Source organism: Sus scrofa, chromosome 8, assembly GCF_000003025.6.
Source record: "Sus scrofa isolate TJ Tabasco breed Duroc chromosome 8, Sscrofa11.1, whole genome shotgun sequence".
NCBI classification, from domain to species: Eukaryota; Metazoa; Chordata; class Mammalia; order Artiodactyla; family Suidae; genus Sus; species Sus scrofa.
The window spans coordinates 60,736,189-60,759,052 of record NC_010450.4 but is presented as its reverse complement, the minus strand read 5'-3'; the positions used below and the strand labels follow the sequence as shown (position 1 = coordinate 60,759,052).

The window sequence follows — 22,864 nt, the reverse complement described above, 5'->3', positions numbered from 1 at the left end:
CAAAAAAAATTTTTTTTTGTCTTTTAGGGCCACACCGGTGGCATGTAAAGGTTCCCAGGCTAGGAGTCAAATCAGAGCTACAGCTGTCGGCCTACACCACAGCCACAGCAACGCGGGGTCTGAGCCGCCTCTGAGACCTACACCACAGCTCACGGCAATACAGGATCCTTAACCCATTGAATGAGGCCAGGAATGAAACCTGAGTCCTCATGGATACTAGTTGGATTTGTTTCCACAAGCCACAATGGGAACTTCTGTAATTAAATTCTTAATCCTGATTATAGTATAAAAATCATAGGATAAAAGGAGATAAAAAATTTTAGCTGACATTTTCAAAGAGGAAAATACAGCAACAATTTTGGGGAAAATTTGATCATGTTTAAAAAAATTATATAACTTCTATTTAATCAAATAAGACATACAAAAATAAACAGAACAATCAAGAAAAATAATTGCCCACCATTTGTTCATCAACTAAAAACACATTGTAGGACAATTTACTGACTTAACATTCAAATATACATTGTTATTCCTAGGACTTTATGATTTCACATGAGTTCATAGGGTCCAGAATTTGTGACAACACAATGTTATTTCAAACAAAGTTATAAGTATGCTTTTTTGAGAAGTGCTATTTAGAATTAAAGGTAAAGAAAAAGTGTGAATGATAACATTAAAATTATAAACATTGTATCTTAATGAACTAAGAATGAAGTTCAGGAGTTCCCATCGTGGCGCAGTGGTTAACGAATCCGACTAGGAACCATGAGGTTGCGGTTCAGTCCCTGCCCTTGCTCAGTGGGTTAATGATCCGGCGTTGCCGTGAGCTGCAGTGTAGGTTGCAGACGGGGCTCGGATCCCATGTTGCTGTAGCTCTGGCGTAGGCCGGTGGCTGCAGCTCAGATTAGACCCTAGCCTGGGAACCTCCATATGCCGCGGGAGCGGCCCAAGAAATAGCAAAAAGACAAAAAAAAAAAAAAAAAAAAAATGAAGTTCATTCTTCAAAGACACAGCAGTCAGATATTAACTATATTCGGATTTGCTGAAGAAACTCATATCCATTGAGTGTTTATTATGTGATAGGAACAATGAGATAGAGTCAGGTGACTCAAAGCTTGGAGGACCAGCACCTACTGGAAGGAGGTGGGAAGACCCAGGGAGGCTTCTCAGAGAAGAGGGCTTTGAATGACAGGTTGGAATTTGTCAGTTTAGAGGATGAAGTTGAAAGAAAGGATAGACAAGAGAAAAAAAGCATTCAGTGTGAACAAAAGAGGGAGGCATGATGTACTAACCTCTGAAGCCATTCTCTGATTAGTAATACAAAATTATATGTTAATGTATTTAAATTATATTAATCTGTTTTCCAACCCATCTATTTTATGTACATTTATCAATAATTATAAATAATTATTTTTATTCACTCTTTAGAGGCCAATTCATACTTTTGTTTATTTTTTAAAAGAAATAAGTCTATGCCCAGACTTGTGCATGTGTCCAAGATGTGTGTGAGTTTGGGAGAGTGAGATGAATAAGCTTCTACTTTTTAATTGGTATTTCCTAGGAACTATGGTAGGCTCCTCCCTCAAAATGATCTGGAAAATAATTAATAATCATTATTTACATTTTATGGATAAGATCACTGAAAAGGTTCAGCAATGAAATTAAACTGAAAGACTAAAAAGGTTAAGCCATGTGCTTGTGTGAAAAAAATCCAAATCCTATGGATGCTCTATGATCAGAAAGCTCTTATTAAGATGCCACATTTATAATATTAATATAAGATCAACAGAAGGCATAATTATTATTAAAATTATTAGTAATCTATTGATTATCTTCTCTGTCTCTGGAAACAATTAGGACATTTAATTAAAATTTGAGGAAGCTTAAAATAATCTCCACCCAAAGGTAAGTACTCTCATTTATAGTTGAGTAATTTGTACTGAATTTATGAAGCATCTCCAAGAACCTAAACTTTGATTATCAACTATATCACTTTTTTTTCTAATATACTCAACAAGTGATATTTTCCTTCTTAGAAGAGAAAGTGTTTCATAATGAAGTGATTTAAATCTAAACAAATATTTTGGGAGAAAGAGAGAGGCAAAGAGAGACTGAGAGATAAAGAGATAGAAAGACAAAGAGAAAGTATGAGAGAGAGACAAAGAGAAGGAGAGAAAGTGAACCACTCCCATTCCTGTTACTTACAAAGGCAGTGGGTATTGATACTGACATACTGTGATATTGTATACGCCACAGGAATTCATCACGGACTATTCACGTTTACTAACAAAAGTTAACTGTTCTGAACTGATTATATAAACAACCAGTAAATCAAGATATCTAGTGATACCAAGTACCACATTTAGCAATATTACTGAATCATTATGGATTTCATTTTTTTATGATTAAATTTGAAATGGTAAATAACGTGTTTTAAAAAGAAGGAAGCAAAATAACATGGAGACGTCCATGAGATATTTTTCTTTAGATTACAATAAAATTTATTTGATTGCTTAATCATTTGCATATTCTAATCCACTATGTCTCATGATATTCCAACTTATCCTAGTCAGTTGGAATATCTTATTTCAACAAGAGGTTGTTCTAGAATATATAAAAATGGGAAAGAAAATATACTTGACCAATGGAATATGGTTGTAGAGTGATTAGAAATAAAATAATTATTAAACTTTCTGCGATGTATCACATAATTGAGTACACAAGAAAAGAAAATGACAACTTTAATGTCACCATTGGAGGGATACTTGTGACTCAATCACACAACACACATTCAGAAAAAGACTGACAACTCCAAGTGTGATTTTTGTTAAGGAGCTGAATCAATTAACAAATAAAAAATTATCTCAAAAATGAAATATTTCATATTTCTATAATCAAATGTAGGAACATCTACATTAACATGAGCATATTATTGAAATTCAATGGCTTAAGGAAAATCACCTACAAAAAAGAGGATTGTTAAAATGTCCATAAGATCCACTGCTATCTATAGATTCAATGTAATCTTTATAAGCATTCCAATGATATTATTCACAGATATAGAAAAAAATTCCAAAAATTTGTACAGAACCATGAAAGACATCAAATAGCCAAAGCAGTTCTGAGCAAGAACAGAGATGCAAGTATCATGTTTCCTGATTTCATGCTCTACTACAAAGCTATAGTAATCAAAACAGTGTAGAATTGGCATAGTAAGACACATAGACAATGAAATGGATTAAAGGCCCAGAAATAAACCATTCCATATACAGTCAACTAAAATTCGATAAGGAAGCCATGAAAATTTAATGGGAAAAAGACAATCTCTTTCATAAATGGTGTTAGAAAGCTGGATAAACACATGCATAAGAACGAAATTGAACTCCTATCTTATATCACCCACAACATTTAACAAAAATAAGTTGAAGACAAAACATTAAGACCTGAAATCACAAAACTCCTAAAAGAGAACAGAGAGGAAAGCTCCTGGACACTGGTCTGGCAATAATTTTTTCGATATAACATTGAAAGCAGAAGCAACAAAAGCAAAAGTAACGTTGTACTACCTCAAACTAAAAAGCTTGTGCATAGCAAAAGAAACGACAGAATTAAACGGAAATCTACAAAATGAAAGTATTTGCAAATTATTTATCTGTTAAGGAGCTAACAGCAAGAATATACAAAGAACTCATACAACTCAAAACCAAAAAAAAAAAAAAAAAGGCAACAAATCCAATTTAAAAATGTACAAAAGAAATTAATAGACTTTTTTTTTTAATCTTTTTGTGTTTTCTTGAGCCGCTCCCGTGGCATATGGAGGTTCCCAGGCTAGGGGTCAGATCGGAGCTATAGCCACAGGCCTAGCCACAGCATAGCAACGTGAGATCCGAGCTGTGTCTGCAACCTACACCACAGCTCACGGCAACGCCAGATCCTTAACCCACCGAGCAAGGGCAGGGATCAAACCCGCAACCTTATGGTTCCTAGTCGGATTCGTTAACCACTGCACCACGATGGGAACTCCTAGACTTTTTTTTCTAAGACATACAAATGGCTAACATGAAAAGATGCTCAATATAGCTAATTAGAAAAGTGCAAATCAAAATAACAAGATATCATTTCACATCTATTAGAATAGTTATCATTGGAGTTCCCGTCCCGGCTCAATGGTTAACGAATCCAACTAGGAACCAAGAGGTTGCGGATTTGATCTCTGGCCTTGCTCAGTGGATTAAGGATCCCGCGTTGCCGTGGCTCTGGCGTAGGCCTGTGGCTACAGCTCCGATTAGACCCCTAGCCTGGGAGCCTCCACATGCCGCGGGTGCGGCCCTAGGAAAGGTAAAACAAAAAAAAAAGGAATAGTTATCATCAAGAAGACAAGAGATACATATTGATGGGGATATGGAGAAAAGAGAGTCTGTGCGCTGTTGGTGGGAAGGTAAAGAAGACAGCCTTTATGGAAAACAGTATAGAGGTTCCTCACAAAACTAAAAATAGAACTATCATATGATTCAGCGATCCCACTTCTGGGTATAGATCCAAAGGAAATAAAGAAATCAGGATGTTGAAAATATCTGCACTCCCATAGTCACTGCAGCATTATTCGCAATAGCCAAGATTTGGAAGAAATCTAAGTGTCCATTAATGAATAAATGGATACAAGACATGGTACATATATATAATGGAATATTATTCAGCCACAAGAATGAAGGAAATTCTGCCATTTGCAACAACACTGGATGGACCTTGAGAGCATTATGCTCAGTGAAATAAGTCAGAGAAAGACGAATGCTGTATGGTATCATTTATATGGGAAATCTAAAAAAGCCAAACTCATAGAAACAGATTAAATTGGAGGTTACCAGAGGCTGAAGGGTGGGGGAAACAGGGAGATGTTGATCAAAGGGTACAAACTTCTGGTCATAAGATGAGTAAGTAGGGATCTAATATATATAATGATGATTTTAGTTAACAATACTTTATCCTATCCTTGAAAGTTTCTAACACTAGGATTGTTAATCCCTGAACAATATACCTGAATCTAATCAATACACTGTATAGCTTAAATTTATACACTGTTACATCTCAATTATAACTCAATTTAAAAGAAAAAAAAAGGTAAAAGAAAAATCTCCTAAGACCACTTCTATAATTTTAAAGGAAGTTATCTCTCTCTTTTTTTTTTTTTTTTTTGGAGAAAAAAGGAAAAGTGAATGATAATTTCATGTCTTCTATATTCTCTGATGTTGGGCCAATTTTTGACACTCAAGAAAAATGCCACCAAAATTAAAGATTCAAAACACAGAATGGATGAAGTATAATATGCTTATTACCAGTTATTAATCACAAAAGTAAGCTTCTAAATCAGGGCCTAGTGCTTATCTTTATGAAGGGCTAGGTAGTCACTTTTTCCAGTTTTGTGAACCAAGAGGCAAAACTAAAGATAATGTGTATGACTTATTTAAAATTTTAAATATGTCTATTTAAAAATGTAAAAACCATCCTTGGCTGAGTGACTATAAAAATTAAAGGCAGCTGGACAAATGTGGCCCTCAACTCTATTCTAATTAATCACAAAATCGAGCTCGATGACATATATTTTAAAAATTTCTCTTTCAGTTCAATATGTTCAATACCCAAAAACTCTAGACTTGTCTTTGGATCCTGAGGTTCAGTTTCTCTACCTGGATATCAAATACAATGATGTGTATTTGTAAGAAAATAAAAATAATAATTGTGAAAACTCTTGGGAAAAATAGATAATCCCAGTCAAAGTAATCCCAATCAAAACAATCCATGCATAAAGCAAAAAAAAAAAAAATCTTTTTGTTCTGTAGAAAATTTCAATATTCACATTAAAATTTAAAATTTTGTTAGTCCAATTTCTAGGTAATATATAAAATAACTGATCAATCTGGTTCACTATATTTGAAGACATTAGTATAACTATGATGGCCCAATATTCCCTTTTTACATAGACAAAAGCTACCTTTTTCCCTAATCTCCTGATTTTCCTCCCATCTTTCCACCTATTTCTCTTGACAATCAGTTATGGCTTTCTTCTACCAAGATCAAAAATCTTTCATGTGTTTAGTCTCTGACTTCTCTGAAGTGTTTTACAATACTGACCACTATCTAATTCTGGACCTTTCCCCCATCTTTAATTCAGTGTATTTCTCTTCATTCTTCTCCTCAGACAGCTCTTTCCTTCCATTTCCATTCTTACTCATCACTCCCATGTCTCCTGCTCTTTCCACTCATAGAGTGTAGTAGACTTCTGGCTGTTGGTAATATCCAATTCCTCATCTTCCTGGGATAAAAATAGTATACTGTGTTTCCCAGTTACCCCTGCAGCCTCAGTGGTACCACTGGTTGTGTCCTCTCTGATGAAAAATGAGCAGGGGGGATGGGAACCACTTCCAGACCTTTTACACAAGATCCTTTCTCAGACAGCTGGATGTCAACAGCCCAGGTGACTATGAAAATTTAACAGTGAGGCTAGTTGAGCCTTCCTTGGCCTGTGTCCCCCGTGAGGTACCTCCATCAATTGGGCCATGAGTAAAAAAATAAACATTTGCTGAGTTAAGTGGCTAGTATTTGGGGTGTGTGTATGCATTATTTGGGAAGATTCATCCATTCCAACATACCTCTTTTCTAAACTAATTTTAATCCATTAGATTATAATCCATCCATTCTAACATCATAATCTCTTTTCTTTTCTGTAACCCACACTCAGGGCCTGAGTCATCACTATTATTCTAGCCTGTATTTAAGATCATGTCAACACATTTTTAATACCTACCACCACATAAAACTGAAACAGAGTAAAACTGGATTTAACTTGACAAGTGGACACCACTCTCAACTTTTATTTTTGGTTCCATTAGTCTCTCAAGCCAAAAATTTAGAGATAGATATGTTTAATCTTTATTTTACTTTCCAAAGAATAAAAGATCTTACTGTTTTTTAGAAAAATAATCTATTTTGTCATTTCATTTTCAGAGTCATTTCTTAATATCTCATAATTATTTTTATTACCTCCATTTTACACACGAGGAAACTGGGGCATATAAAGGTTAATTAAATGGCCTAAATTCACATAAGCCTTTAAGTAGAGGAACCAGGATTGAGGCCTAGACTTGGCTCAGGAGTCTATCTGATCAGAACTATAAAGACCATATTTTTAATAGAATTAAAAAGTGTAAGATGAAAAAAATCAATCTTGAGACTCAAAAAAAAAGCAATATAAGTGTCTAGTTGCTAAAATTTACTTTGAAAATGAATATTTTAGGTTCCTGTAGAATGTGAAAAATCACAACAGACCAATATAAAAATTAAACACTGCATTCTAATCATCAAAACATAGATTTTATAAAAGATGCTTTTAAAGAAAAGTACAGAAACTTTTAGTAAATATTCCACTATTCATTAAAAGACTAATAATTAAAGAATATTATTATTAAAGAGTAAGAATTAAAAGAATGACAAAATATTTAGACATTTATATTTTCTAGTATATACAAACTAGTTTTTAAAAAAGAGGAAAAAATTTTCCTATGCCACACCATATATGTATATACCTACATACATATATTCCATGCCTCCATAACATGTTAGAAAAGCTACTCCCTAGTATACAAATTCCATATGCCTACCAATAAAAATATCAAAGTCTATAAGGTCAAATCTAGAAGAATATAATTTTTATACATTGTCCAAATCAAAATATTTTGATGATTTATGCTTGCATTTTATGTCTGTTTTGTCTTTACTATTATAAAAATGAAGCAAATGAAGCAATACACATGTCTTACAGGCAAAAATATCAAGAATGATGTATGTTATGGGTACTTTGCTATCACAGAATGTATGCCATTTACACTTGAACAGACGTCTAGCTTACCTTCTTTTGTAGGACACAGTGGAAAATGAATATAAACATTCCCTGTAGAGAATTGAAAATGGTGAAGAGATACGCCATGATGACTGTGCTTTCATTAATATACATGAGTCCAAAGGCCCAGGTCAATCCTAATAGGCAGAGAAGAGCTATTGCACCTATAACCCATGACCTGCAGAGAGAAGAGAAAATCAAGGCTTATTAAATCATTTGTCCTTAATTGCCACAGTCATATTATATCAACAATACTGACACTGGAAAAAAAAATGTTACAGTAAGTTTTATTGACAGAAAATGTAAGACAGGTGGTACAGTACTTTAGATTTTATGGGAACTTACAAGTTTTCAAGCTTGAGGATATACACATGAATGAAAATGTTATGAACACAACAATTCATTTAAGCAAAAGCAGATTTGTACTATTAAATTATTCACGTATTTGCAGCACATATGCAAATGATATGGAGATGTAATTATGGTGAATGGCAAGGGAGAAAGTTTATAAGGCTGTGTTAGTCTCCACTGGTCTCATTGGTATGATAACATTTGTTGAATTGGACTCTTTCCATTAGTGCTTCATCTGATACTCTTTTGCCCCATTTTTCCAAATTTCCTCTTTTTCCATAAAAATGTAGTGTTTACTGATAAAAACAGAAGGAACCAGTATATGGAACACATATATACATTTTAAAAGTTCTATCTGTCTGCTTCCGTAGTTAAGCAGAAAAAATGTGAGATAAAGTAGCTAGGAAAAAAGTTCTCCTCTAGATCACCATCTACTCTTTCAACCTCTTGGTTTGCTGTCTTCTGGGATACACTGGACTAGACTTTGGAAATCAGGTCATTGGCAGCTTTGTTGAAAAGAAGCCTAAAGGCTCAGGGCATCTTCCTGTCTTTGGTGTGTCTGTAAACTCAAGGGAGGAAATGAAGCTGAGAATGGGATGGGGAGGTATGAACGAAGTAGTCCAGAATGGAAGACAAATTCTCACTCACTCCATCCCCTTAGTTTCCTCCAAGCTGCCATTCACAGTAGTAATAAATGAGTGACAAAAGTCCATATATTTGTGGTTATGTGTTATGTATTTACTATCAACATTCAATGAAGCTTTCCAATAGATGGGAATTCAATAATTGAAAATGGAATCTTCTCAACTCCTAAGTATATGGAATAGGAACAAGCCGGTCCGGATCTCTATACTCCTATGAACACACCCTTTCTTTCCTCAGTACACCTTCCATGAACAGGGTAAACTAGTATTTCTTTTCAGCAGACTATTATCTTCTATTTACACTGTCTAAGGAATAAATGTTTATGGGGATTAAAACTTTGCAAAAGTAAGGGGGAAAAAAATCACACTTGTTTACTATACTCTAAAGCTGGGTTTAATAAATTCTTTCAGAGAGAACTATATCTTAAGAAAAACATGTCCCAAAGTAGTCAAATATTATCGAAGTCTTATGAAAATTAAACTCAAATCGTTACCATTTTCTTTCTACAACCATCAGCCACTATATTTTAGATGTAAATGTCCATTAAATTTAATGTGCTTTATTTAAAACATTGCTTATTGGAGAATAATGAATCCCTAAAGAAAGTCTGTCATTGTATGTGTCATGTTTGCTTATACGAATTAGAAAACATCTTAGATGTTAATATTTTAGTCTAAAAGCAGATTCTGAAACATGAGAACTTTCAGATATTGGAAAAAGGAAAAATGGGAAGAATAGCCATTATTAAATCAAGGCAAAATTGCTACTCAGATTTAGAACTGAAGTGATAGGATAAAATACACAAGTCAGCTATTATCCACTAGAAAACACATGATGGGCCCAAGTGTTAATGATATAAAACAGTGATGAGCCCAATTTCTAAAGAAAAATAAATAAGCGAGAGCATGAAGAAGTGAAATGGTATTGGATAAATGAAAACAAAGGACTCTTCACCAGAAGAACAAACTGAAAGTCTATAGCAAGATCACCTAGACGTTGCCAATCTAGAGTTTATTGTTGCAGGACACGTACTTTTTAAATGTTTAAAGGGAAATATTAACATCTGTGCTTATTCTTATTACATTAGTACAGACTTGCAGCTTTGTTTCAGAAATTTAAAAGATATGTTCATAAGCAATTAGATCAATAATCAACTGACATGTCAAGCTTGAAAGAGATGATTTTGCATATGTAAAATTTAATTTTTGAAGGAGGTATTTTTTCCCCCTTTTTGGATATTTACCCAAAAAAAATTCATTAATGTCAATTGCACCTGGGTAGTTTCACACCCATAAGATCATTTGAAGATACAACACTAAATCATAAAATAATTTTCGATGAATGATGTCCAAACAAACAACAGAAATGAGGGCATATGCGGCACAGAGGAACACATCACAATGAAAGGAGAAAGCTATTAAAAGCAAAACAAGTCTGTACCACATAAAGTTGCTATTACTGTGGCACTGAATTCAGGTGATATCCAATTAAAAGAGGTGAAGCAGAATTTTTGTGGCAATACACCTGCAGCATATTACTCTGCATAGAAGTTAGAGGCCTGATTATTTTCCTGCACAGTTTGCTCTTCTGCCTCAATGTGAATGACAGAAGCTCTAATGATTTTTCAGTACTGATCTGACAGCTGGTTCATGGGACCACACTGATAAATGGAATTTATCAGCCATTCAGGTCATTCTTACTTGATGAAGGGTCTGTTATCCTCATAGCTAAAGAATGCATAGACATAAAGACAAGAACACCAACATTAGCATTTTATGACAAAGAATTTCATATGAAAAATATTCTTGGTCCCCAAAGGCCTCTGTCCCCCACCTCCCTAAAAAGCATCATAACCTTCCTTTTATATCTAGAAAGTCAATCCTAAAATGACTATGAGAACTTAAATAACAAGGAATAAAATCAATTTTACAATACTGCAATATCCCTTATGAGACTAAAAAATTCCATTTTTTCATCATGTGCTCATATTACCTGTGACTTGACAGAGACATTTATTTCTAAGAGATCACATTTCTCTAGAGAATGAGAAATCTTATGAGCAATCTGGAAAAGGCTTGGGGGCATACTTAAAATGACAGATTTCATGTCACCTAAAGGTCTCCTTATTCTATAATATTAGTAGGTAAGATTACTTAATTATGGACAGTACACTTCTAAGTAATTTAACTCACAGATGATTGACCTGAGTTAAATCTGAACATTATAGCCTTTTGAAAATAATAAACCTGACTACTTGAAAATTCTTTCTGGTAGTACACTGAGGGAAAAAAAAAATCTTTTGAATAATCTTTTGTAGTAATAGGAGCAAACAGACAGCACCTGTTCAATTATCACTTATATTTACTAATTTATTTAATGTCATTCTCATACAATACTCCCCATGCCACATTAGTAAAGATAAGTTAGGGGATGTTTTGGATCATGGATTTTTTACATAGTTGCTGCTCAGTGAATTGTGATAGGACAGAAAGATAAAACTGTGTCCTCTTTTTCTCTTACCTCTTGCCAGAGGCAATAGTTTCTAATAATATGCACATGCAAGAAAGCTCTTAGAAAGGCCCCAACTGTGATGCATTTTGAACAAAGAGACCTTTTGTTTAAAAACCTCACTCTCTGGGGTAATGAAAGGGTACAGAGGAGAAAGAAAGCCCTGATTTGAAGCTAGTTTGCTTGAGGTTTACTTGCTAGCTTTGTCACTTACTAGCTATTTGATCTTAAGCAAAAATTAATTAGCCTGTGGTTGCGTCAGTTTGTACATCTTTAAAATGGTGATAATTACAATGTAAGTTTCTTGTGATAATAAAATGAAAACTGTATACTGAGTGCTCAGAGTACTGCCTGATATATTGTGTTCCACACCTATTACATAGTTATTGTTAGACTATTTTAACACTGAAAATACAGAATTTCTCACCCAAAGAATAAAATGCCAAATTATAAATACTGAACAGAAATTCATTTGAGGATGTTCCAAGAGTAATATTACACTATAAAATAGATGTGATGGAAATAAGTTTGTAGATGGAGCAAGGAGTAGCTAACAGTGCTGTCTAATGTGGAAACTACTGGCCACATGGGTTTATTTAAATTTAAATTCATTAAAATGAAATAAAATATAAAATTCAGTTCCTTCATCACACTAGTTACATGACAGATACTCAAAAGCTTCAGTAGCTGCCATACTGGACAGTACAGGTCTAGAATATTTCTTTCTTCACAGAACGGTCAATTGGATGGTGCTGGACTAGGATAGCCAGAGAGTTCTAAGCCAGGAAATGGAATCCCAAGAGATATTTGAATAATGTCATGGATATGTGAAGAGATAAAGAGGAAGAATTTCTAAGAATTGACCATATTTAACAGCTGTAAACTGTGCCTAGGAAGAAAATCCTGTGCTTAAAAATTATATTAGCATTGAAAAGTTATAGAACATAATAACATATCTATTCCAGTATATGCATTCCCATTGCATCAGCATATTCCACCTGTGATGCCAAATGCATGATTGGAATGACTCTAATTTGTATAATACTATGTCAGGTAAAGGAAGTTACAGAGGTTAGCATGTAGGAATACATGCAAAAATGCTCTACAAAATTGTATCTAGAAGTTTGAAAAATAAAATACAAAACTTGGACTACAACTGATAGAGTAAGATAATTGCTTTTAATGAGAAATACCCAAAAAGAGAGGTATCAGGGTGCAACTCAGAAGTTTCAGGTGGCAATTGTGGGGATCAGCCACTTGCTCTACTCAGTAACAATGGTCGCAATTCCAGCTTTACTTAGAATTAGCTGTAGCCATGTGTTTAAGTAGTGTCCACTGAAACGTGACAGGACGTGAACTGTGACATTGCTGGGTTTTGCCAATTAAAGGATTGGAATTTGGCTTCCCTTTACCATGTTTTCCTTCTCTTTTGCTTTAAGAGAGTGACAGCAGAGCCTCAGACCCAGAAATGAAAGCTGTTTATTGATGTGGAGCCACTGTATTTTAGAGTTTTTTTTTTTTTTTTTACCATGGCTTAGCCTGTGCAATAATTACTAAAACATTTAATTTGTATATTTTAGCTATAAGAACTCCCAGTTCACATTCAATATAGAAATTCATGATAATGACAAAGAACTTTTCGTTACTTTTACCTCTAGAATGACATGAATTATATACAATGGTTCATAATCTAAAGATCACTAAAGATTATCTATAATACGTCAGCGCCTTTCATCATTTTGTCAGATACTCTATTGGCCTAGAGAATCTAGTCTTAGAATGTCTCTCCATCAAATCTAAATTAAATTAATGATAATGTTGCCATCATGTACAGTGGCAAAGCTATATGCTATTGATTCATTTTTTTATCTCTATAAAACATCTACAGATCTAGTTTCTAAAGCTAGATAATTTTCATTCTGATTTACCAATTAAAGTCCAATAAAAAAAAAACAAAAACCTCATTCCAGGAGGTACAACTAAAATAATTTTACTGCAGTTATTTTAAGGTTTTATGAAAATATGGACACAAAGGCTTAAGATGTTCTTGGCAGATGTTAATAGTAACTTACAGGTTATCTTACAATTTACAAGTGGTGACATTGAAAATGAAGTCATATATATTGTACAAACAATTTTCAAGGCACAAATAAGAAAAAAAAAGGCTCCTTTCTTTAGCAAATATATTTTTGTCATACATTTAATCATTTTACTCCTCTATCCAAAATTGAAAATTTTAAATATTAATGCCAAAATTATCTTTAAAAATGATCATTACAATAAAGATCAGAATTTTCAGGGGCCTCTGTATAGATTGATGATAATTACATATATGTTTATATATTCTATAACAATTCTAAAGCACACAAAAGGGTGATTAAAATCTAGCCTCAAAGAAGCTTATCTCAAAATACATATTCGGGAAGATTTCTTAATCAAACATTGACTTATAAATTAATGCTATGATATAAATACTCATAATACAGAGCATCAGTATAGGCAGAGAATAAATGGACAGAAACAGTACGAATTAATCAAGTTAGTTATAGGATATTCTTTCTCTGACTTAGTTCAAATAGAATGCTGTTTTCTGAAAAAAATTTTTGAAGGAAATATCTAAAATTCAAGATATAAAGATTAATTCTTTAAAAGTTTAAAGCTTTCCCTTTTATTATATTAGATAGTGTAGAAATTTTTTCAAAGAGTGGAATGGGTAAGGTTTAGTGTGAAGGAAGATGAAGTGATCAGAGACATATTTGCTAATTTAATCCCCAAGCTAAAAGATCCGGTCATTGGTTACGTCACAACAGTTAAAAGGAAAATAAATGGCTTAGGCAGAATTGTTGATCTCATCAACTTCAAGATTAATACATTCTGGGACCCTTTGAAATTATTGGAGAATTAGCTAATTTGTATTGTTGAGTGAACTGTATATTTAACAGTGAGAAGGAGAATGATCATGTGTGTGTATCGTGTGTGTGTGTGTGTGTGTGTGTGTGTGTGTATTCTGGTTAGCATTCTAGTATTTCCAGGTTCAGTAGGGAGCTGAACTTACTTTCTCAAATATAAAACTAATTATATCAAAGGAATAAAGACTTTTCCCCTTGGATTTTGTTTGGGTTACTATAGGAATGATAAAGGTAATGCAAGTGAGCTTCTCAAGATAAAAGCATTCTTCATTTTTCATTGAAGATAAAAAGATAATAAATACTTATGTGTCTGTTTGTTAGTGGGATTTCCTTGTTGCCCCTCAATCGATATGAAGCTCTCAAAATGAGGATGAGGATTCAGTACCCATATTCTAGCAACCCAAGAAATAGACTTCACTTAGAAGTGATCTATGAGGTACTGCTTTCCATACTACAATTCAGGGATCCTCAGTTCTTAACACTGGAAGAGTAAAGACATGGTCTTTTAGGACTGCAATGTTCATCAGATACATAAAGCAGTGTGACAAGGAAGGAAAGAATCACCTTTATTTGTATAAGCCACCCCCCTAGCCAATGGAGTAAGGATGTTTTAAATGGGATATTATTCGAGATTTAACTTGGTTAGACATTTAATAACCAGAATAGATTGGCAAAGTAGCAAAATCTAAGACAGCATCAAGATATCCGTTACCAAGTGATTTAGGGATATTTAAGTTAGCATAGTTAGAAGAGTAATAATCAGAGGAAAATCTAAACAGATTATGTTTATACCTCACTGTATTGAAAATGCTCAATTAGTTGGTAACACATGATAGAAATCCTGATTGCTTTATATTTCTTCCAAGAGTATTTTATATTAATTGGACTATACTATCCTAGAATTATATAATTATAAATCAATCCTCTCTTTCTTTTTTAACCTTACTATAGGTAGATTAAAAGGAAAAATCATCTAGAATGTAATTCAGTATTTTTCAGTAAAATATAAATAATGTTTCATCATGGTCATATGCTTAAATTGCCAAGTATTAAAGATAATGAAAATTCTTTGAAAAAATGAAAATCGGAGTTCCCGTCGTGGCGCAGTGGTTAACGAATCCGACTAGGAACCATGAGGTTGCGGGTTCGGTCCCTGCCCTTGCTCAGTGGGTTAACGATCCAGCGTTGCCGTGAGCTGTGGTGTCGGCTGCAGACGCGGCTCGGATCCCGCGTTGCTGTGGCTCTGGTGTAGGCTAGTGGCTATAGCTCCGATTCGACCCCCTGGCCTGGGAACCTCCATATGCCGTGGGAGTGGCCCCAAAGAAATAGCAAAAAGACAAAAAAAAAAAAATGAAAAAATGAAAATCACAACACACAAACATAAAAATTATAAACAGAGAAGGTAATTCTATTTCAACTATGGATTTTATGAAGTATTACTACTAAAAACTATATTTCCATATTTTGTTCCTATTCAAATATTGAGGAGAATGAAATGAACCAAATAAATAAAGTAAATGGCTCTGAATATACTATAAACATTTTCATTCCCATGCCTCGATGTCCTCCTAATAATCCTGCAGATTTGAGAGCATACACCAATATTAAATTTTTAATCACAGATTTCACACTGCTGATGAACTGGGTAAGTCTGAAATTAGGCAGAATTGAGTATAATAAATCAGGATAAATAAATATTAAATCAATGGCTAATAAAACTTTAATTATATTATCTCCACAACTCAATGTTATACAGATTTTTATGACAATATAATCTGGTCAAATAACTAGCATATATGAAAGAAATTAGGAGTATCAATTATGAGACAATGATGAATTATCCTAGTGTATACAGATAGCTACAAACTTATTAAAATTTAGTATCTCTACTCATTTTATGAAACTGAATTGGTAAGTTCCATGCAAATAAGATATAAAGTTTCAGAATCATGTTGGAAGCAAATAAGATCACTGTATGATTATTTATTAATATTAATATATGAAAGATAGTCCATCATAACGACCGAATGCATGAATTCGTCAATCAGCCTGCCTGAGTTTGGATGCTAGCTGAGCATTTTACTAATGCTGCAACCCTGGGCTAATTATTCAACTTCTCTGAACCTTACATTCCTCCAAGTAAAGTGCAAAATGCAGATAAATACAGAACTTTGTTCATAGGGCTGTTGCCAGCATTAAATAAAAGGGCTTGGAACTTTTATTTTGTACACAGAAAAATACTCAAATACACAAAATTTTCATATACAAAAGTATTATATAAATATTTTCTGTTACATTTACAGCTGGGTATTGACCTTCTGACCTCAAAAAGAACCTATAGGGAAAACACAAACACAGCTTTCCTCTTAAGTGTTCATATACTAAGTAGAAATACAAAGAAGAAGGAGTCACTGCCTCTTTCTGAAGTGATCTCTAACATTTACACTTAGAAAGCTTCAGTTTATACAATGTTTCATGCTAAGATTTCTTTCAGCTTAGTAAATGCTATGAATCTTTACATTCTCATGAAAGAGGGTATATCCAGATCCAAATGAACATTAATATAGAAAGCCAGCATTCTCTGGATGACATGAGAAATTCAAATTCAAATCATAAATATATTATATTTTCAGTGTCACAAAGTCCACTCAGTAACAGCAGGGGTCTCACTAAAGATAATCATTTGACCATAAAGAAATAAAAGACATAAAATCATACGTGAAATGTTCATGAAAATTCATTAAGAGATATATGTTCTAAAACTGAACTTCGTTAATATTTTTCTTATGATTTTTTGATAAGTTGAAACATTAAATAGGTAAGATAAAGTAAATGACAAAATATCTATATAAAGAGAAATCTATATTTCTTAATATCTTTTATCTTGTAATCAATAAAAATTGTGGTTTTGGTCAGAAACATGTCAAGGTCCATAAAATAATGGCAACAAATTGACATCTTTTATTTATTAAGACTTATAGTTAAAAATCATGTTTCCTGGCACACTACTGAAGGGCCAATATTTTCCAGATTTATAGAATCCATCGACTCTTTAGAACAAGAGCTGATAAAATTTGATGATTGGAATACAAGGACAGGAAGTAGTTGAAAGAATATATTATATACTTTCAAGGTTTCTTTTTTCAACTTGGAAGCTACAAAAACATTTAAGTTAAGTAAAAGAAGTCAGGAAATTAATAACTTTCTGATATCCTTGCCAAATGTGTTTTGACAGGTTGAACTGCTGTTACACTCTTTCTCATACCATATGGTATCACCACCTCTCATTTCAACAACTTGTAACAGAAACATTCATCATACCCCTTCTGTGAATAAACAGCTTGCTCTATATAGCTTGTAAGAACAACTAAAACATTAAAAAAGCAAAATTGTGTATTTAAAACATATTTGTACTTACTAAAGTTCCTAATAAATAGAACAAGGGAGGCACTGAAACACAATAGGAAGCAGGCGTGTTTAATTACGGTCAAGTTAACTTAATCCTCATTGGCCTTGGTTTATTTACCTCCACAGGAATAAAATATTTGAGGATCTTTTTAGAGTTGAATGGAAGCAAGAGAAGTATAGTCTATGCTCCTAGTTAGTTACTTGGACAATTAATAGACTTAATGTCCCAAAACCTCTACCGTGATTCTGTTTTCAATTCAGAAGCCCTATAAAATGCTGTTGTTCCCAATTAAATTTATCACTAGCTATCTAAATTTAACCTTAGGAGTTCCCATCCTGGCTCAGAGGAAACGAATCTGACTAGTATCCATGAGGATGCAGGTTCGATTCCTGGCCTTGCTCAGTGGAGTAAGGATCCCTGGTGTTGCTGTGAGCTGTGATGTAGATGGCAGATGCGGCTTGGATCCTACATTGCTGTGGCTGTGGTATAGGCCTGCAGCTACAGCTCTGATGTGACCTCTAGCCTGGGAACTTCATATGCCATGGGTGTGGCCCTAAAAAGACAAAAAAGTAAAAATAAAAAATAAATAAAAATTAATGTAACCTTAAAATTATGTTAATGAGAAAAAATTAAGAAATGCTATAGAAAATTTAAGCAATACAGTAAATAATCCAATTTTATATATATATAAAAAGCTCCAAATACTAAAATACCAATTCTTAAACCAATCATTTTATGCCAAAGGGTAGCCTCAATAAAGCCTAACAATCAATACCAATCAGAATGTCTTTTCTGATGATTGTGAGATATAGAAAACAAAGACACAGCTCCAGAAAAAGCCTCAAGACCCCCAAATTTTTAAAAATCTGTTCTATCTTATATTCAAGTAACAGTCCATTTTTCATATAGGTCAAGCCTAAACAGAAAGAGAAGAAAAACTTTATGAGACTACTATAACTTACTGCGTAGGGACAATTTAAGAGAGTAAAAATTACATAAGAACATTTTACTTAAAAACTTACATGAAAATCCTAAGTAAGCTATTAAATAGCAAAATCTACTGGTGCATAAACATCATGATCAGTTAAGATTTATTCCTGAATGGCAAGGAAGATATCAGAAGAACTTTCAAAACTGAATCCAAAGTTTATGTAAAAAAAAATAAATGCAAATCTATGAGTAGTTGAAGCAATTTTGAAAGAAACAATCAAAATGGGAGGCCTCAATATATCAGGTATTAAGCAAGTTTTAGTAATTATGTGGTAATAATGGAGATATAAGTGTATGTTTATGGAATAGATGAGAGAGAGCAGAAACAGAGATTTTACAGATGACAGTGTAGCAGCACCAATCTGGAGAAAAGGATGGAGTATTTGGCAAATGATGTTGGAAGTTGGGTTCATTATATAAGGAACACAGAAGGTCCTCCAAAGGCCTTACAAGCACACACTATGGAGGGAAAAACCGATGTATGTATTTCTCTGTAACAAAGATAAAATCAACAGGGACCAGGCCGACTGGGGAAGAACACATGCAGTAGCCAAAGCACTCAAATTGTCCACCAACAGGTAAAAGGGGACATTTGCAGGGAAGCTAACAGAAAAAATGGGAAAAAACTAAAACACTTTTAAGAGATTTAAGAAATCTAAGAGAAACGAATGAGCATAATCATTTTACTAATAAGGTTCCTGTGGGTGTTAACTGAGATGTTGCATATTTTTTGTTTTATTATATTACATTAACAAAAGTTACTAAATGGGAGATCTGGCATTTTAGAAACCCTCCCATTGCTAACTGAGCAAGATAAGGTAAATTCAAAGAAGGCAGAAACATGAGAATGACAATGACTATTGCAAAGAAAACATGCCATTTTTGACTTACATCTTGTATATGTAATATATTAATATCCAATTATGTCATACTTAAATTATAATTATCTCATAATTAAAGCAGTGTGAAATTATAACCTTAGATTATCAACCTTGGTTCTGGCATTGAGAGGATTTTTAAGTTAACACGTTTAAATGTCTGACTGAAAATATTAACTTCTATAGACAGCATTTGGGAGTACTCTAGAATGCATACTCAATAGCACATTTATAAAAGTGCCAGGAACTTTGATGACAGACCTTTCAAAAATACATAATTGTATATAGTGGAAAAATCCAACAACAATGGGGATTCAGCCAAAAGAAAATTAGATTAGGAAATTTTCAAGTGTGAACTGAGCAGCTTAAGACACTTAACATTCCACTATGCTGTCTGCATGTTTTAATTACAAATCCAAGGATTTACTGCATAGTCCTTTATTTAAAATAACTATGACTTATATGCTTTCATCACTTTTAATATGAGGTAAATGTTTTTAAAACAAAGTAGCACTCCTGTTAGAAAGCACTCCTGGAAAAAGCAGGAGAATGAGAAAAGCTGAAGTCTGAAAGACTGTTGTGTCCTTAATGTTTTTATTTAAATGAGCAGTAATCCCTTGGAATTAGGGGAAATTGATACACACCCAGAGTATGTCGATAAGTTTTTCAGTCGATTTGTGTGGCCCACAACCTTTATGATGATTAGTTGGCCAATCAGTGATCATCTATTTATTACCTTTCATCATAGAGCATTTTAGTCTTTTATGAACTGCAATATAGTTAAAGAGCAGAGTTCTGATTCTTAAGCTTATGTATCCCGGTTCTTTCATTCTCTTTCTTTCCTTTCTTTTTCTTTTCTCTCTTTCTTTCTTTTTCTCTTTCTTTGCCTAACTACCTGCCTTCCTTTCTTTTTCGGGCCACACCTGCTGCATATGGAAGTTCCCAGGCTAGAGGTAGAATCAGAGCTGCAGCTGTCAGCCTACATCACAGCAATGCCAGATCCAAGCCGTGTCTGCAACCTATACCACATGGCAATACAATGCGGGATCCTTAACTTACTGAGTGGGGCCAGGAATGGAACCTGCATCCTCATGGATACTAGTTGGGTTCATTTCCTCTGAGCCACAATGAGAACTTCTGTATCTTGGTATTTTCCAGAATTTAGGGAGAAAATGTATATATCTAAGACACAGTGTAAGTGGTGTTCCCATCCATGCAGGGGAATTATCCACTGCTACTTGGTAGAAACTCTATTGCCCAAGATGGTAGGAGACTGTAAGAAGTAATGAATTTGGACAACAAAAATGGTTACAAGCTTATTCCATCCACTTATCTTGAAATTTCTTTGTATAGCTCTTGATCCGATTCAACATTCCACCACTCCCCTTCCCCCCCTAAAATCTCATCCTGTCTTTTGAAATTCAGTCAGTATCAACAAATTCCCCTCCATCTAATCTTCCTCCCTAGGTGTTTCTGTCACCTTCATGCTTTAAGTGAAATTGCTTCCTGCCGACAGTACCTCCCCTGAAAGCCACATGAACTCAAATACTGGTTCTCTACTGATTCAGGCAGGAGAAGTGGCAGTGCCAAACCATGACCACACCTTTGTCAAAAACCACAACTCCTCTGAGGTTCTTGCCATCAAATATTTACTACCACCATTTATTTCCTCTTGATTTTGTTATCTATGAGCTTCTCCAGACCACCCATTTTTGTCTCCACTTGTTCACTATTTATCACCTTCTTTGTGTTCATCCTTTCCTGTTTGCTCAGCCTAGATTATGTGACTTTACTTTCTTGCATCTGCGTTCATCTTTAATGATTTGAAAAATTACCCAACTGTGGATAGGTGAGAACTGATGGAAGAAACACACAACCATGATTACTGAAGACAGGCTAAATTCATGGCAACAAACGTCTAATGGCATTTAACAGTACCCCAAATGCCAACTAAACTCCCCTACCACATACGCCTTCCCCTTCCCCATAAGGGATATTTCACATCTTCCTTCAACCGCAGACTTCCTTCTCACCCCACCACCCTCAGCAGAATTTAGCCCCCTATTTCCTTAAAAATTGAAGCAATCTGACAGTTGCAAATACACTGGGACACTGTCCAGACCTCACAATCCTTTTACAGCTCCTGAATTTTTCCCTCAGCTGCTGCTTGCTTGGCTGTGACCTGAGGGTGACTGGTTTTGGGCACCAGAACTTCCATGCCCATACAGCTAGAAGTGCCCGGAGTTTGCATCCTGCTCTCACACCCACCCACCACCATGCCCCCAGTAAGATTGTGGTCAATTACTAACAGGTGTGGAGTCTCAGCTCCTATGTCTTATGGTGGGTTAGTTCCCAACTGTAATTTATACTCCAGAGCCGTTTGGGATCAGGGTAAGTTGGAGACTTCACCCAAAATGACATTTTTGCGTGGCTTCTTCCTCCTACCTGTACTGCTTCACTTTACTTCCTGATTTCCTCTGAAAAAACTTCCTTAATAATCTGTGCTGAGTCCTTGGCTTGGAGTCCACTTCTGGGAGAACTCAACCAAGACTATTGACAGAAATGTTCCCATCTTTCCCACACCAGATCTATCAACTACCTCAACCCTAGCCACACACACTGTCCTCCCTTCTTTTATATTGAGAAAGGTGCCTTTGTTCTCATAAAGCCAACATACCCACCCACTCTGTTGCTTCTCAGGAATCTGTTCCTGCAAAGACTGTTCAATATCTCGGCCCATTCCCATCAGCAAATGTACTTTATTATCTATTACTTAAAAAACAAAACAAAACAAAAACTAACAAAAAAAACCCTTCTAGATCTCAAAGATGTTCCTAGAATCTTGTGTGTTATCTTTTAGTGAAAAATGTATCAAGTTTTCCTTGCTTGTAATTCATACTCACTTACTTCTCATTTTCATAAAAGCCTCTTTATTTAGGCATACATTTGCAATACCTCCACAATGGCCCAGGCATGGCCAAAGCCAGTGTTAATTTTTTCCATCTTATCCTACTTGGCTCAGCAATATTCAATAGTTAACCATTCTTGGCTTCCATGGCATAATTTTTTATTTACCTTGTCGACTATACTTTTTGAGTCACCTTTACCAGGACAAAATTCTTCTTGGGTGGTTACAGTCAGTAATTCATTTCATTTCATTTCATTTCATTTCATTTTATTCTTTTTAGGGCTGCATGTGTGGCATATAGAAGTTCCCAGGCTAGAGGTCGAATAGGAGCTGTAGCTGAGACCTAAGCCACAGCCATGGCAACAGTGTACC

The 22,864-nt window shown here is 34.4% G+C and overlaps 1 protein-coding gene across 1 annotated transcript in view; it reads right to left on the bottom strand.

Moving 5' to 3' along the window:
• The window catches only part of ADGRL3 (adhesion G protein-coupled receptor L3), an 811,898-nt gene that overhangs the window by 41,125 nt on the left and 747,909 nt on the right, over positions 1-22,864 (bottom strand). The window contains 2 exon segments of the mRNA XM_021100590.1: positions 7,904-8,072; positions 10,591-10,617. Of these exon segments, the coding sequence (XP_020956249.1) occupies positions 7,904-8,072; positions 10,591-10,617 (196 nt within the window).